General features: G+C 36.4%; 1 protein-coding gene across 1 annotated transcript; it reads left to right on the top strand.

The window, feature by feature from the left end:
• The first annotated feature begins 15,628 nt into the window (after positions 1 to 15,628).
• LOC130813490 (uncharacterized) lies at positions 15,629 to 17,488 on the top strand. The gene has a single exon (XM_057679326.1). The coding sequence runs from the start codon at positions 15,629 to 15,631 to the stop codon at positions 17,486 to 17,488; it is 1,860 nt and encodes a 619-aa protein (XP_057535309.1).
• Positions 17,489 to 18,744: the final 1,256 nt, after the last annotated feature.

The following is an 18,744-nucleotide window of genomic DNA, read 5'->3' as shown; positions in this document are numbered from 1 at the left end:
CGGTTAAATAAAACCACAACGAAACACACCCGATACTCGGATCGGAGCGCCACTACCGAGGCAGCAGCTGCTGTCCGAAAATTCCCGCTACTTAAATTATTTTTATTATATTTATATATATATTTTTTTTTCTATTTAAATTATTTAATCCCTTTTTAAATCCCCATATCAAAATATACCTAACCAAAACCAAATTTACCTTTTACTAAAATAAAACAAATAAAACCAAATCTCCTATCCCACCATCCACTTGATATTTCCACACATGTAACAATAATAAAATCCCATCAACAATCCAAACCATCATCAAAACACAAAATTAACAATTTAAAAATATTCATCCACAAGATCCTTCAAAAGCAATTAAAGTTTCATAACCCTTGACAATTAAATTAAATACTTGATTCTCTTATCAAATTAAAATTTTGTAGAGAATCATATATCATCATTTTTGAATCAAACACCTATATAAGGACAATCCTTTAAACAAATCAAATTTTGTTAAAGGATTTATAAACTCATGGATACCTACATTACTTAATCCATACACTTAAAATTTCTTCTAACAAACTAACATCTTGCTAGAGAAATATAAGGTATAAAATAAATACATTTTTAACCTTTGTATAAACTTTATTCTTATAACAAATTTGAACTTTGTTAAAGAATGTAAATCAAGGAAAATTTTGCATAACAGAGATATGATTTAACCCTTTTGACAAATCAATTTTATCAAAGGATTATAAAAGAAAACTTATGTAAAATACTCAATCCTCCTAATAAGTCATAGGATATCATCATATTGAAAGAAATATTATATAATCTCATACTAGAATTTCTTATAAATAAAATTTATAATTAACAACTCAACTTACTTACCCTTTGATTTGAAGATTGAATTGAACAGAGTTTTTTTTTTTTTTCCTTGAATACCGAAACAAGAGCAAGAAAGAGGGAAAATTTCTGAATTTTTTTGTTCACTTTGAAAGCTTAGGAAAAGTGAGGCAACTCAATGATGCTTAAGGATTAATAGGCACTTAAGAGATGAGTTTAATTATGCCATAATACTCACTTATGAGAGGAGTTACAAACTCCTCCCCTTCCTCCTCATCACAACCGGCCACCCCTTCACTCCCCTCTCATTATTATTTTTTTTTTAATTTAATTTAATTAATTAATTAAGTCATTATTATATTATTGTTAAAATAAAAAGAACGTTACGCGATAGTCTCGTACGCGATAAAACTCGTTACCGTTAAAATTTAACTCACTTTATTTCTTAAAATTATATATGTGAAATAATATAATTTAATAATACGTATTTATTTTATTTTATTATATTATTTCTTAAACCCGATAAATTACGGGGTGTTACAGACTACCCCCCTTAAAAGAAGTTACGTCCTCGTAACTTATGTGGCAACGGAAAACATAGAACCCACATGCTATCACAATTAACTCCACATCATGACTCATGAGTAAAACACAACTACCAAAACAAGGATTTAACATTCCTTGCGCGAAATTCCTTTCGCCCTCTACCCCCCTTAAGAAGTTACGTCCCCGTAACTCTACTGACCTGAAAAAGGTGAGGGTACTTTTCTCGCATAGCGTCTTCTGTTTCCCAAGTAGCCGCTTCACGCTCGTGATTTGACCACAGGACTTTTACCATAGATATATCCTTCCTTCGAGTGCTACGGACCTTTTTATCCAAGATTCGAGCCGGTTGTTCAGGGTACGACAAAGATGCATCCAAATCTAAAGGTTCAGGGTCTAATACATGAGTGGCTGCGGCATGATACCGCTTTAACTGAGACACATGAAATACATCATGTACCTTTTCTAAAGAGTTTGGAAGAGCTAACCGATAAGCCACTTTACCCACACGTTCCAAAACTTCATATGGCCCAATGAACCGAGGGCTCAACTTTCCCCGAGCACCAAAACGTACTACTCCGCGCATGGGTGATACGCGAAGTAATACCTGTTCTCCCACGTTGAACTCCTCTGGCCGTCGTTTCAAATCAGCATACGACTTTTGGCGATCCTGTGTCGCTTTCAAACGATCCCTTATCAATCGTACCTTCTCACTCATCTGAAACAACAATTCAGGTCCTAAGGTCACCGCTTCAGTAAAATCGTCCCAATAAACCGGACTACGACAACGACGCCCATACAAAGCCTCGAATGGAGCCATCTGTATAGAAGCTTGATAACTGTTGTTATAAGAAAACTCAACTAGATCCAAATGTTCATCCCATGACCCTTGCCACTCCATGGCAATAGCACGTAACATATCCTCCAATACCTGATTCGTTCGTTCTGTCTGTCCATCCGTCTGCGGATGAAACGACGTACTATAGAGCAACGTTGTACCCATGGCCTGTTGCAAGGTTTGCCAAAACTGTGACAGATATCGTGTGTCTCTATCTGACACAATAGTACGGGGTACACCGTGGAATCGTACAACATACTTAATGTAGGCTCGTGCCAATTGTTCCATCTCCCAGCGACAATTCATAGGGATGAAACGTGCCGATTTAGTCAAACGATCAACTATAACCCATAGTGCATCGTTACCTGCTTTCGTTCGAGGTAAACCCACAACGAAATCCATAGAGATATCATCCCACTTCCACACTGGTATCTCTAACGGTTGCAATAACCCTCCTGGTCTCTTGTGCTCGCTTTTAACCTTCTGACATGTCAGACAGCGTGAGACATATTCTGCAATATCCCTCTTCATCCCAGACCACCAAAACAATAACTTGAGGTCTTGGTACATCTTGTCACCACCCGGATGGACTGAAAACTTCGTACAATGAGCTTCATCCAGGATACGTTCCTTCAAAGATTCCTCCCCTGTCGGTAAACACCAACGACCCTTGAACCTCAAGCTTCCATCTTCATGGACAAGGAATCCCTCTGATGTTCCTTCCCGTGCTTGGTCCTTTAATTTCAAGAGTTTCGGGTCTTTATCCTAAGAATTCAAAATTTCCTCAAAGAACGAAGGTCGTATAGCCAAGGCATTCAAACATCCCTGTAATTCGCCTTTACGTACTACTTCCAAGTTCAGCCTAGCAAACTCCCGATGCAACTCTTCTACTCCGTCCAAGGCAGACAGCAAGTGACTAGACTTCCTACTTAAAGCATCGGCCACCAAATTCGCCCGCCCCTCATGATATACGAACTCCAGATCATAATCTGTCATCAACTCTAACCACCGACGTTGTCGCATGTTTAAGTCAGGTTGTGTATAGAGATATTTCAGACTCTGATGATCAGTGTAAATCCTACACTTAACGCCATACAAGTAATGCCGCCATATCTTGAGAGCGAAAACTATAGCGGCTAATTCCAGATCATGGGTCGGATAATTAACTTCATGTACCTTCAGTTGTCGTGATGCATAAGCAATCACCTTACGGTCCTGCATCAGAACACAACCCAACCCTTTCTTTGATGCGTCACTGTAAACAGTATAATCCAACTTAGGGTCAGGTAGAGTAAGAACAGGGGCCGTAGTTAACCTTTCCTTCAAAGTCATGAAGGCCTGTTCACATTCATCCGTCCATTCGAACTTCCTCTCTTTCTTCATTAACGAGGTCATGGGCCGAGCAATACGCGAGAAATCCTTAACAAAACGACGGTAATACCCGGCCAAACCTAGGAAACTTCGTACCTCGGTGACGTTCTTAGGTGACGGCCAACTTCGAACCGCCTCCACCTTTACCGGATCCACCGAAATACCTTCCTTAGAGACAAAATGACCCAAAAACGATACCTTATCCAACCAAAATTCACACTTTGACAACTTCGCGTACAACTTATTTTCTCGCAGGGTTTGCAGGACAAATCGTAGATGTTCCTGATGTTCTTCTCGGTCTTTCGAATAGACCAATATATCATCGATAAAGATAACGACGAATTTATCCAAGTATGCACTAAACACTTGGTTCATTAAGCACATGAACGCGGCTGGAGCATTTGTCAACCCAAACGGCATCACTGTGAACTCATAATGCCCATATCGTGTTCTGAAAGCGGTTTTATGTATATCCCCTTCAGCTATTCTTAGCTGGTGATAACCTGATCTTAAGTCAATCTTCGAAAAGATCCCGGCTCCTCTCAATTGATCAAACAAGTCATCTATCCGGGGCAACGGGTATTTATTCTTAACTGTTACCTTATTTAACTCCCTGTAATCAATGCATAACCTTAAACTACCATCTTTCTTTCTCACAAACAGAACTGGAGCGCCCCAAGGTGAAACACTAGGTCGAATATAACCTTTATCCAACAATTCTTCAAGTTGAGACTTCAATTCCTCCATCTCCTTTGGAGCCATACGATAAGGGGCCTTAGAAACCGGTCCAGTCCCCGGTACCAAGTCGATCGTGAAATCAATTTCCCGTTGTGGTGGCATTCCGGGAATCTCGTCAGGAAAAACATCCAAAAATTCATTCACCACAGCAATATCCTGGGGATTCCCCTCTTTCTTATCCCCCTGGCTGATATGACATAAATACAAAGGGTGTCCTTGCCTCACAAGCCTTTGCAAATCTAAGGTCGACACCAAATTCGTCCTGGGTCCCTTGGGAAACTTCCTGTATCTAACTCTTTCACCTCTTGGTCCTTCCAACAAAACTCTCTGCTCTCTGCATTCAATAGTGGCCTTATACCTTCCCAGCCAATCCATCCCCAAAATTACTTCTAAACCTTCCATATCTAACACATACAAGTCGCTAGGAAAGACAACCTTTCCTATCCTTAAGGGTACATCCCTATACAGTTTTTCACAACTGTACAATTTTCCCGATGGTACAGCCACCGTATAAGAAACTTTTTCAAAGGTCTCCAAATTCAACTCGTTCACCTTACTCTTTGCAAGAAATGAGCATGTAGCTCCCGAATCAAACAATACATTCACAGCTATAGAATGAATGGCGAACGTACCTGTAACCACATCTGTTGCCTGGTCAGCTTCTCTTGCACTGACCGCAGATACCCTTCCGCTCGCCGGCTGTACATTATTTCCTCCCACGTGATTTCCCCCGCGCTGCATTCCTGACCCTTCTACTCGATTTCCATCTACCCGGCCTTGCCCGCCATAAAAAGGTCGCTGGAATCTCTGATCAGCATTACCACGATTTCCATTCCCGTGCTGTTGACTGGCTTGACTACCAGCGTTGTTTAAATTTTGTTGCCGGTTTTGACCACTCGGATGTTGACTTCTCCCCCCTTTCTTTATGTAGCATTCAAACTCTCTATGCCCTCTTTTGTGGCAAAAGTTACATTCGATCAGATTTCCTTCACAATCCTTTGCCGGATGATTTTTCTTGCACCTCTTACAGAAATACTTCCTCTCATTGCCATCTCTGTCCAATAATGGCTTAGTAAGCTTCACGTTGTTCCTAATCCCTGAATTCGAACTAGACCCGACTCCCTGAAAATTTCCAAAATTCCTTGCTTTCTTCTGATAGAAGCCCGACACATTCTCCAAAGCCTGGCCAGAAACTTCTTTCCTTTTCTCAGGGACATTACCCTTCTCTTTTTCCTTTTCTTTCCTCAAAATATTCCCTATTTGTGACGCTCGCTTATACATCTGCTCCAGTGTATTATATCGGTCACTCTCAATATGCTTTTGAATATCGAAAGATAAACCTAGCTCAAAACGTTGCATCTTTTTCTCCTCAGTGGGTACATCATCAGGACAATACTTGAGGTACTCCATAAATTTGTGATAATATTCGTCTACCGTCATACTACCCATTTCCAATCGCGCAAACTCGTTCGATTTATCCTTTCTAACATGCAGCGGATAAAATTTCTCTCGCATAGCTCTTTTGAACAAATCCCAATCAAAGTCTCCCTCAGCTTGCTCTAACAATCCCGATCTACTGTTTGCCCACCAGTAGTCGGCTTCCCCCACCAAATAAAAGGCAGCTTGATTGACTTTTAATTCTTCTGGGCACTCAACGACATCGAAAAGTTTGTCAAATTCTCTTAACCAAAGTTCCAGTTCTGACGGTTCCCCATTACCATCGAAAGTTGAGGGTTTACTCTGGCTAATCCTTTTGCTCATTTCTGAGGCTAACTCCGACAAAGACTTCTCTCGGGGTGCATTTACATTTGTTAACGCTTTCACCAGATTTCTTATCGTACGGTTAGCATCACTTCGAGACAGTCTCTTCCTAGAAATTGGAGGCATCTTCTGCAAGCGAAAGAAAGGTACAAATCAAAAGAAAGTCCTAAGATTCCTGACCTTTGGAGAAAGAACAAGGTTTGCTGGGTAAACCTAACAGTCACTTACTTGTTTGTTTATCCCTAAATATATATACATATATATATAGGTATTGTTATTTTCATTATTCGTTATTTTTACTGTTATTGTTATTAATATTATTATTATTATTTTTTTTTTTTTGAGTTGAATTGCTTACAAAAGAAGAATTACATGTATAATACACGAACTTACAACACCAAAAGAAACAGCAACACACCTCAATATTTTATAGATATCTGTTGATACATCAAAAGTTGTCTCATACAAGAGTTTACATTATTTCCTTATCGTTTATTTGATTAAAAAGATACAACTAAAAAGAAAAATAGCTCAAGGAAAGATGCGAAAACAAAACAAAAGGAATAGAACATCTAGCGCCAAGCATCCCAAGTGTCAGCACCCTCATCGTAACTTGCTATATCGAAGTCCTCATCTTCCCCGTCTTCTCCAGAATCAGAGCTGGAATCCGAATATGATTCTTCTGATTCACTACCACTATCTCTAGGGCTGCTTAATTGTAAATCTTCTACCTCTTCCTCAGGATCTTCCTCATCAGACCACCCCCTATCAAACCCAACCTCAAAGCCATATAAGTCGTAATGCGATCCCCAGTTCTCTCTCTCATCATCATCGCTGGAAATTTCTATATATATAGGCGGTTCACGACTAGGCTCCCACATCTCAATATCACTCTCTGTCTGAGCCTCGGTTTCCACCAGTGGGGAATCCGGAAGGACCCGCTCTCTTAGTGGTTCCATGGTCCCATCGGTGCCGCCCGATATTGGAGGCTCGCCCTTCCTCTCAGGGGTTACACTCTTCCTAGGTTCAGACAAACGGTGTAACCTATTTAGGTCCAACTCTAAGTCGTAACATACTCTATCGGCTTTTTCTTTAACCATAAGCATCCTTTCCCTATAATCTTGGATACTTTCACCACTCCTTATTTTCCATATGTCAGCGTTGGAAACTTCCCTCCAGACAGATTCAGGGTCAAACCTCGGTACCTCTCTTGATTCACTGGGGGTGCGTGGGTCCATAGGTGTCTTTCCCGTATACATAATCCTGAACACATACACATAACGAAAAGGAATCAAGTAAGAAATTGTTAACTAAGGACACCTAGACACTTTATAACCCTAATGGTCCAAAGCCAGCTACATCACAACAAACGCATACAATGTTTTTTTTTTTTTTTATCACATTCGACCATTCCCCGTCTCTCATTCCTAAGGTCTGATATTCCTTTATCTCCTAGGGAACGTTGGCTCTGATACCAATTGTAACGGCCCGGTTAAAGTGACCCGGAAAATCATGTGAAAACATGAATCCGGTTCACTTACGGACACAAATAAACACATCCTTACTCGGATCGTCAACGTTCCAACGGTAAAGGAATATGGTCAACAAAGAAAACAGCGCCAAACAAAACAAAACCAAACAAAACAGCGGAAGTCTTTACATACAACTCGAGAGCCCACCGGCCTCTAGACTAGCTAAAAGTTGTACGAAATAAAAAGAAAACATCATAAACTTTGTTTACATAAACTGAGGTATTTAGACTCATTACAAAGTAAGTCTAGACTTGATAGTTACGGGTTCTAAGCTGAATCCTCACTCCAGCCCCCTCCTGCAGTTAACCTGCTGCACGTCATATGATAACACGTAGCAGGTTCCAAAGAACAACCAATACACGTCAGAGACTTCATACATATACAAAACAGGTTGAATACAAGCATTGTGTTTACCCTAGCATGCAAAGGCTCTATTATGTAATCTTTATTCATTAATTCCAAACCTTGTAACGTTGCCCGTCCTGTTCGGGTCGTACAAGTCATATTCCAAATTTGTTTTGGTGGAATACACTTGGGAGAGCAAATCCCAAGGCAACCACCTACCTAAGACGTTGCCCGTCCTGTTCGGGTCGCCAAAGGCTAAGTATGCATACCCCCATGGTGACCATAAAGATCCCTGAATGCCATGGGAAAAATAGTTGATAGTTTTCCAATTTATTTGTTAACCCTTTTGGGTAACATATCCATAAATTCTCAATTTCCACATAATTATTTCATATTATTTGAGGTGTCTAATCCTTATGCGATTACAATGCCTCGATTAGGAATAAAACAACATTACTTGCACAACCATATAAACAGTATGGTCTAAGCGTGTACCTTTAAGCACAGCAAATCCAAACGACGTTTACGCACGACAAGAATTTCACCCTCTTATGAATCGAGGTCCTAATTAACAAACACACAAAACGACCACGTTTAATAACGGGTTTACACAAACAATCCACTCCATACTACTAAAATATCACAAAGACTTGACAATTTCAAATGTTTTCATCCAATTCATGATCGCTCCAAAATTCCCATTCTGACCAGAAACTTTTATGGCCAAATCGGACAGTTTAGAAAATTCAAATTAAAAATCCGACTTCACCGCTGCGTCCGGAACGCATCAATTATCTTGGGTACCAAATTTCATAATTTCTAGCATCCGATTACTATTTTTAATTATTTTAAGCGTTTTAACGAGTTTTAAAAAAAAAACGCATCGGTTAAATAAAACCACAACGAAACACACCCGATACTCGGATCGGAGCGCCACTACCGAGGCAGCAGCTGCTGTCCGAAAATTCCCGCTACTTAAATTATTTTTATTATATTTATATATATATTTTTTTTTCTATTTAAATTATTTAATCCCTTTTTAAATCCCCATATCAAAATATACCTAACCAAAACCAAATTTACCTTTTACTAAAATAAAACAAATAAAACCAAATCTCCTATCCCACCATCCACTTGATATTTCCACACATGTAACAATACATAAAATCCCATCAACAATCCAAACCATCATCAAAACACAAAATTAACAATTTAAAAATATTCATCCACAAGATCCTTCAAAAGCAATTAAAGTTTCATAACCCTTGACAATTAAATTAAATACTTGATTCTCTTATCAAATTAAAATTTTGTAGAGAATCATATATCATCATTTTTGAATCAAACACCTATATAAGGACAATCCTTTAAACAAATCAAATTTTGTTAAAGGATTTATAAACTCATGGATACCTACATTACTTAATCCATACACTTAAAATTTCTTCTAACAAACTAACATCTTGCTAGAGAAATATAAGGTATAAAATAAATACATTTTTAACCTTTGTATAAACTTTATTCTTATAACAAATTTGAACTTTGTTAAAGAATGTAAATCAAGGAAAATTTTGCATAACAGAGATATGATTTAACCCTTTTGACAAATCAATTTTATCAAAGGATTATAAAAGAAAACTTATGTAAAATACTCAATCCTCCTAATAAGTCATAGGATATCATCATATTGAAAGAAATATTATATAATCTCATACTAGAATTTCTTATAAATAAAATTTATAATTAACAACTCAACTTACTTACCCTTTGATTTGAAGATTGAATTGAACAAAGTTTTTTTTTTTTTCCTTGAATACCGAAACAAGAGCAAGAAAGAGGGAAAATTTCTGAATTTTTTTGTTCACTTTGAAAGCTTAGGAAAAGTGAGGCAACTCAATGATGCTTAAGGATTAATAGGCACTTAAGAGGTGAGTTTAATTATGCCATAATACTCACTTATGAGAGGAGTTACAAACTCCTCCCCTTCCTCCTCATCACAACCGGCCACCCCTTCACTCCCCTCTCATTATTATTTTTTTTTAATTTAATTTAATTAATTAATTAAGTCATTATTATATTATTGTTAAAATAAAAAGAACGTTACGCGATAGTCTCGTACGCGATAAAACTCGTTACCGTTAAAATTTAACTCACTTTATTTCTTAAAATTATATATGTGAAATAATATAATTTAATAATACGTATTTATTTTATTTTATTATATTATTTCTTAAACCCGATAAATTACGGGGTGTTACACATACATATATATATATATATATATATATATATATATATATATATATATATATATATATATATATATATATATATATATATATATAATTAATTAATTTCATCATCATATAAAATCATAAAACAGAACATAAACATACTTTAAATAAAACATGTTTTCATCCAAGTTTAATTCTTTATATGTATCTCAAATAAAAAGTATGAACATAATCTTTGAGTAGTAAGTATTCATGATTCATAAACTGTTAACAAAATAGTAAATAGGTGTTAAACATTATGAAAATCAACCTAATGTAATTGATGCCTTCCGGATGCAGTGATGATTTCGGATTTTCTATTTCAAATTTCTAACTGTTCAAAAAGGATTGTAAAGTTACTAGTCGTTCTTAAAATTAAGAAACCCCGGGTGTAATGATTTAATCATTTAATATTATGATGTATAGTGATGCCTTGATGGCATAGAGTATATTCAATGTGTGAAAACGTACTAATACGGTATTTTTTATGATTGTTTGTGTTTAGGACCTCGATTAATAAGAGGTTAAGATACCGTATGTGAGATGATTGTGTTTGGGTTTTATGATTGTCGTGCTACTAAAGTACATACTGAGACCGTATTTTTGTAATTGGTTATGTAAAGTAATGTTGTATTCATTATATGATATGATGTTGTATATCACATAAGGCCCAGACACCTCAAAAGAAGTAGATTTGAAGTTATTTTCAACAAAAATTTTTCTTTATAATTATGTTTGATGTTGCTAACATTAACATATACTTAGTCCTCTTTGTCTTCTTTGTCCTCTCCTTGTAGTGAGTAAGGATATAGTATGTTTGTTATCTTTCTTTTCCAAACTTTGACTTGTAAGGACTATTGGATTGATTATGACTATGAGTATGACTATTAAATAATTCTTGACTTGTGTCGATTGCTATATTTTAATATCTATTTGTATTTTATTCATTTTAAGTTTAAGATTTCATCGTAAAAAGGGCCGAAAATAATATCTTCAAATATTTGAATTTTTAATTGAAAAATCTATGTTAATAATCCAATCTTTCACCCACTAACTATAAATAATCCCAACTTTGAATTATTTTTTAACAAACCAACATCTGCCCTAAGTTTGCTGCCAGCATATTTATAGGATATGCTGATAGCAAACTAAAGACAAAAGTTGAATTATTATAAAACAAAATAGCCTATTTTTCTACATTATCATAATTTATAACATCATTTTTTTACCACCAAGCTGCTACAAATTATTAAAAGTTTTTTTTGGACATAATGCAAATACAAATAAAACAAATTGATTTGTATTTCTCTTTGTGTGGATGGCAATGGAACTCCTTGCTTTGTAGATTATCAAATAGACACCATGAAGATAAGGTTGCGACAATCAAAGAAGTCGCTCAGAATCTTGATATGAGTAGAAGGCGTTTATGCACTTTCCTATTGTAATATTGAGAGTTAATTACTCTCTCAATATTATCTCATGAAAGGAAGAACAAGAATGACGGTATTCTTAAGAGAGAAATCATAAATGATAAGGAAAATGGGATGGAATGTCCCTTGGCATGCAACCTCTATTTATAGAGCAATGCATCTAACAACACCTCCTTTTTGAAACAAAACTGTTTCACCAAGCAAAGCTTATGAATCAAAGTAATGTTTCACCAAGCAAAACTTATGAACCAAAGTAATGTTTAAAAAAGCAAAGCTTATGAACTAAAGTAATGTTTCACCAAGCAAAGCTTATGAATCATGGTAATGATTCATCAAAATCTTCGAGGCATTTAATTGGACTTATAATATAATTGTTTTAGTCTCACTACTAGATAATGCGTGTGCGACGCATGGCTTTATTAAAATTTATGATATATTTGTATAAACAAAGAAGTAATAAATTTACGGCTTTATGTTTTAACCATCTCAAAATATCATATACTCATTTAATAAAAAACATTATAAATATTTTATAAAAAAAAAAATTGAAAAAAATAAAATAAAATAAAGTATTTAATGAGTAATTAAACTTCAAATAAAGTAATTGGTTTAAGGATTGCGAATTTAAGAATTAAGGGCGTTGATAAATTAATTGGTAAATTAAAAGTTAACATGGTGAATTAAACATTTGAGAGCAAAAACTAGATGCTACCATGTAGAAAAATCTTACAAAAATGATGAATTAAACAGAAATTAACAAGAATTTAACAGAAAATGCTACTGCATTTAGATAGTGCATGAACTGGATGCTACTATGTGGAAAAATCTTCAAAAGTGCTACCATTGGCGTTTCATGAAAATTCGATGCTACCATGTGAAATTTCCCTTAATTTTATTATAGTGGTTGCCTTTAAAAATCAACCACTTTAAAATTACCCGTTATTTGGTATACAACTTGACCCTTTTTGAGCATAAGGATAATATCCTAGTGGGCTTTTGATCTTGGTTTATAATACTCAGCCACACTTGTTTCAGACTCTTGCATGACATTTGACAATTGTAGATCTTTCAAAGAGTAAAGTTGTGCAGCGCAAGATTGATCAAGGCATACCTCAACACCTTTCTTTAGCACTCTATAGCCTTCATCTTAGCATGCCATGCCATTCCCAATGATCACTGCACCAAGTGATCTATAACATATCTTCCTATACCCCATGCCACTCACATCTTAACTCTCAAGTGTGCATGCTAAATCATGGGCAATTAGATGATCCAACTCATCACCAGTATCATGGGAATTAGCTCTTGCTTCAATAATCTCCCCCTCAAAACCAATTTCCTCACCATCAACAAATGTCACCTTCTTAGGTGACTTGCAACAATAATATCTCTCCCACTTGGCTTTTAAGAAAGACATAAACAAATGAGATAACCCTTTATAGGATATCTCTTTAGAGATTTACTCTTGGTACTAGTCCTTAGGAACTGGAGTATCCACCTCATTAGTAGGTACAATTGGTATCAAAACTTGAGCTCCCACTAGAGGAGTGATTTATGGCTGGTCATCTTGAACTTCTTCATGATAAATATCTCTCCCACTTGGCTTTTGAGAAAGACATTCTCTTTCTAAAATGACACCTTTGCAAGCCACAAACACTTTTTTCTCACTAGGGTTGTAGGAGTAATATCCCTTGGTTTCTTTGGGGTAACCCACAAAGAAGACTTTATCATATCTAGGTTCAAGATTATTTGGTTGTAAACGTTTAACATATGCTTGACAACCTCAAATCCTTAGAAACAAAAACATAGAAACTTTTCATGTCCATAACTCATTTGGTGTCCTATGAACAACTTTGGACGGAGTACGATTTAAAACATGAGTCATTGTTAGGAGTGCATAACCCTAAAATGAAATAGATTAATCAACTAAACTCATCATCTAATAAGGTTTAATTTTGCTGGTCGGACACACCATCCAATGTGGTGTTCCTTTCGGAGTTTGTTGTGAAATTATTCCACAAGTTTTCATATGATGAACAAGCTCTTGACTTACATATTCGTCACCTCGATCTGATTTAAGTGTTTTAATAGTCTTGGAAAGTTAATTTTTTTTACTGAATTATGAAAGTTTTTGAACTTTTCAAAAGAGTTAGATTCATGTTTCATTAAGTAAGCATATCCATATCTACTTAAATCATCAGTAAAAGTGATAAATATTCATAATCTCCCCTGGCTAAGGTACTCATAGGACCACATACATCTGATTGAATTAATCCTATTAAGTTACTAGTTCTTTCGTTATGTCTAATAAATGGTGATCTAGTCATTTTTCCAAGCAATCAATACTTGCATACTTCATATGATTCAAAATCAAATGAGTCTAATAGTCTATCGTTATAGAGTTTTCGGAATTATTTCTCATTTACATGCCCCAAATGATAATGACAAAGATATGTATGGTTAGAATGCTTTGATTTTAGTCGTTTAGAATTATCTACGTTATAGTTTTATTTATCGAGATCTAGTATTTAAGAGCCATTTATGCAACGCCCTACACTATAACAGATTTTATTTTTGTCAATTGAAAAGAACCATTCTTTATTATAAAGGTTAAACCTTTAGAATCCAAAATTGAAATTGAAATCAAATTTCTATTCATAAAACAAACATAATAACAATTATTAAGATTCAACAAAAGTCCTGAAGGTAAAGATTAAAAATAAGATCTTACGGCTAATGCAACAACTTTAGCTCCAGTACCAATGCGTAGGTCAACTTCATCTCTATGTAGATCTCTACCTTTCTTTAGCCCCTACACATTTGCACAAATGTGAGAACCCCAACTGATATCCAATATCCAAAATTGATCTCTATCACACAAATACCTGAAGTACAAGTGATGTCTCAATCCTTCTTGTCTTTGAGGTATTTTGGACAATTTAAATTCCAATGGCCCTTCTTATGTCAATAGAAACAAGGTTGATCTACATAGCTACAGACTTCACTTTGGCTTTGACAATCTCTCTGCCTTTGCCTTATTTGATACCATTACAGGACTTTTGTTAATTAACGAAATTTATCAAACACTTTAATTTTAAATGACATATTAATATAATGAAATTGACAAATAAACGAATCAAAATTTAACAATTTTAATTTATAACACATAAAGTTCATAACTTATAACTAAAACAATATTGGTAAACCTTCTCCTAAAATTCTTAACTTTATCATATACAAATTTAAATTATCATGTGTAAATAAATAACTCATATATATAATTTATGTATAACCAATATTTATATGTCCAAAATATATCAATAAAACATGAAATTAATACCATTACAGGTTTCTAATACTGTTAACTTTTAACATGCGGAAAAATAAAACTTTCCCATAATTCAATTATTGAAATGAAATAAAACAAGTAAATATTTGGGCGAAATAAATATGTTTCTAGCATAGATCAACTAGTTAAAATACAACCCGAGACAAAAACTGCAAATGAATTTTTTTTGGTGAAATCTACCAATAATGTCTATTATATTGTTTATGAACCTTTCTTAAAAGTTGATTTTGTGTATATATATAACTCATGCGTTTAACCTTAAATTTTCATAAAACTGCTTATAAAAACCTACGTATCTATCATATTATGGCTTGGGGTGAAAATTGGCGTTTGGTTTTTTCATGATGTAGAAATATTCACATAATATTTCTGCATATCAATAGTTGATTTCCTGCTTTTCTATTTATGTAACAATATCATACGATATTCTTCTTGCCTTACTTAGATCACACAGTTGTTGTATATATTACAGGGCTTTACACCTATTAATGAATAAGAAAGAATTAAAACCCATTTCCGCTGACATATTTTCATGGTATCAGAGCCGAACGGTTCAGAATCGGAAAAACCCCGATAAACCATTCATTATACTCATCATTTACCCCTTACCTGCAATGGCTGAATCAGTCAATGAAATAACACAAAATCAACTCTTTACCATGGAACAAATGGAACAAATGTTCCAAATGTTTCAGAAGTTCAACAAACCAAGCAATCCCACAGAAAACCTATCCACTGTCCAATTATCAGAAAAACTAAACTACAATAACTACACCAAATGGAGTCGTCTAATGCAAATTGCCATTAACAATCGTGGTAAATTAAACCACATAACCAATGAACCTCCCAAAATAACTGATCCAGACTACCCACAATGGGCCAGACACGACTCTATTGTCATTTCATGGATTATTGAAAATATTGATGCTGAAATTGTTAACCAGTTCATTGATTGTAATACGGCTCGAGATTTATGGCAAGGTATTGAAAATTTGTTAAACAGTGGCCGTGATGAACTCCAAATCTACGATCTGAGTTCAACGGCTGCAACTCTAAGGCAAGGAAATACGACAATCGAAACATATTTTGGCAAACTCAGCATGTTATGGAAAGAAATTGATAGACGGATGCCAAATCCCATGACTTGCCCTCAGGATATCACAGCATTCAACAATTTTATACAGAGACAGAGATTATACCAATTCCTCACAGGCATAAATGAAAATCTTGACAAAGAGAGAAGGGATTTACTGCACATGGATCCTTTACCGACAATGGATGTGGCCTATGCCACCATCAGACGAGAGATCTCACGCCGGAAAATCATGACCAGCGTCTCATCACAGGGATTAAACCCCTCAGAAATTGGATCAGGCCTAGCAGCTATGAAAAACAAAAACTTCCCTCGCAACCATGAAAGTGACGACCGGCAAAAACTCCGGTGTAGCCATTGTGGAGGATCACGCCATACTAAGGAAGGTTGTTTTAAGCTAGTTGGGTACCCTGATTGGTGGGATGAACTACAAAGAAGGAAGGCCGCCACCAAGGCACCGGCGTATCGGACCGGCGGCAAGGCCCACCTAGCCACTGTAGATCACCCCGGTGAGATCACACCATCACATGAACATTCAGGTATGGATACGGAGAAAGGGGAGGCAGTTATTACTGAACAGGTAGCAAGCAAAAGAAGAAAGGAGAGAGAAATGGCCGTAAATCAGAGGGAAAGGGGAAAGGAAAGGGATACATCCCAACCCTCACAATACCCTTTAAATACTAAACCTACCCAACCCAACAAAACCCAAAAAAAACCTTATAATACCACCCAACAACTCCCGGCCCACTCCACACAAAAACTCACACAAAAATACTCGGCCCAAACCACCCAAAACAATACCCAATCCCAAAATTTTAGCCTCATAAGCCACACCTCTCACTCCAAATGGATTTTTGACTGTGGAGCTACCGATACTATGACTTTTGACCCACATGATTTGTCCGTAATACATTCTACTCCTCGTACCCATGTCCAAACTGCAAATGGTGCGACTATCCCGGTTTATCAAGCTGGGCCAGCTGATATTTCATCATCTCTTCGTGTCAATAGTTGCTTATTAATTCCCAGTCTTTCTCATAAATTATTATCTGTTAATCAGCTAACCAAAGAGCTTCATTGTACAGTCGTGTTTAATTCTGATGGTTGTCTTGTGCAGGATAATCTGACGGGGACGATTCTTGGGCGTGGTACTAAGCAAGGTGGATTGTACTATGTGGACGAGACGGTCAAAACGGGTCATTCACTACTTGTTCGCGGGACTCCCAAACAACAACTTTGGACTTGGCATCGACGTTTAGGTCATCCTTCCCTAGGTTACTTAAAACGTCTTTTTCCGTCTCTTCGTAGTTGTAATTTGTCTTTGGATTGTGAGACTTGTGCTCTGGCTAAAAGTCATAAACATTCGTACTCTCCTAGTTGAACTAGAACTGATAAAACTTTTTATTTAATTCATTCGGATGTATGTGGTCCTGCTCCTGCTAATAATTCTCATGGATATTCATATTTTGTTGTGTTTTTGGATGATCATACCCGTATGAGTTGGATTTATTTTCTTAAACATAAATCTGAGGTCTTTGATGTCTTTGTTAATTTTTATAACATGATCTTTACTCAGTTTCACACAAGCCTAAAAATTCTTCGCTCAGATAATGGTGGGGAATATGTCTCCCACAAAATGAAAAACTTTATTCTTGAACATGGCATGCTTCACCAAACCACTTGTCCGGACACTCCACAACAAAATGGGGTTGCCGAAAGGAAAAACCGCACCCTACTTGAGATAGCCCGTGCTCCAATGTTTGAGTCCCATGTTCCGGTTTCATACTGGCCTGAGGCCATTTCCACTACTAATTACCTTACCAATCGCCTACCCACTAAATATCTCCACTTCCAAACTCCTCTTGCTACCTTAGGTATTTTTCATCCTATTCCTTCCTCCCACTCTCTTCCTCCCCGTATCTTTGGATGTGTAGTTTATGTCCATCTCCCGAAACGAGATAGGGCTAAATTGGAACATCGGGCTGCTAAGTGTGTTTTTCTTGGGTATGGTGTTGGTCAGAAGGGTTACCGGTGTTATGATCCTACTCACAACAAACTATACACCACTATGGACTGTGACTTCTTTGAATACTCTTACTTTTTTACCCAGCCTCGATCTCAGGGGGAGAGTACTAGTGAGGATCTAAGTTGGTTAATTTATCTGTTGACAAATGGTCGAGACCCAAAAGAACAAATAGATGACACCACAGTCACTGTCACCGAAACTACGGTACCTCTACCTACTCAGTTCACTGCTGTCCCCGAGTATCCTGCCGAACAAGAGGTAATCTCTAACTCCCTTGATACTGATACTAATGATGTAATATCTAGTGATGATGTTCCCAGGAGATATGAGTTGCCTCCAAGGAGTACACGAGGTATCCCTCCAAGGAGATATGATCCTGAATTTGAATCTCAAAGATCTCGGTACCCTATTCAAGAAAACCGAGGAAATCTATCTCAGGTAGCAGTTGCCTTCAATACTTCCCTCTACTCATGTAGTCTACCAAAAAGCACAGATGATGCCCTTTGTGACCCAAAGTGGAAAAAAGCCATGGAGGAAGAAATCTTAGCCCTTAAAAGAAATGAGACTTGGGAACGTTGCATACTGCCAAAAGAGAAAAGAGTAGTAGGATG

Source organism: Amaranthus tricolor, chromosome 5 (genome assembly GCF_026212465.1).
Source record: "Amaranthus tricolor cultivar Red isolate AtriRed21 chromosome 5, ASM2621246v1, whole genome shotgun sequence".
NCBI classification, from domain to species: Eukaryota; Viridiplantae; Streptophyta; class Magnoliopsida; order Caryophyllales; family Amaranthaceae; genus Amaranthus; species Amaranthus tricolor.
This window is presented reverse-complemented; position numbering and strand designations above follow the sequence as displayed.

Bases quoted from the DNA above. Each gene is read 5' to 3' on its own strand.
- LOC130813490 (XM_057679326.1), top strand. From the start codon at position 15,629: ATGGCTGAATCAGTCAATGAAATAACACAAAATCAACTCTTTACCATG.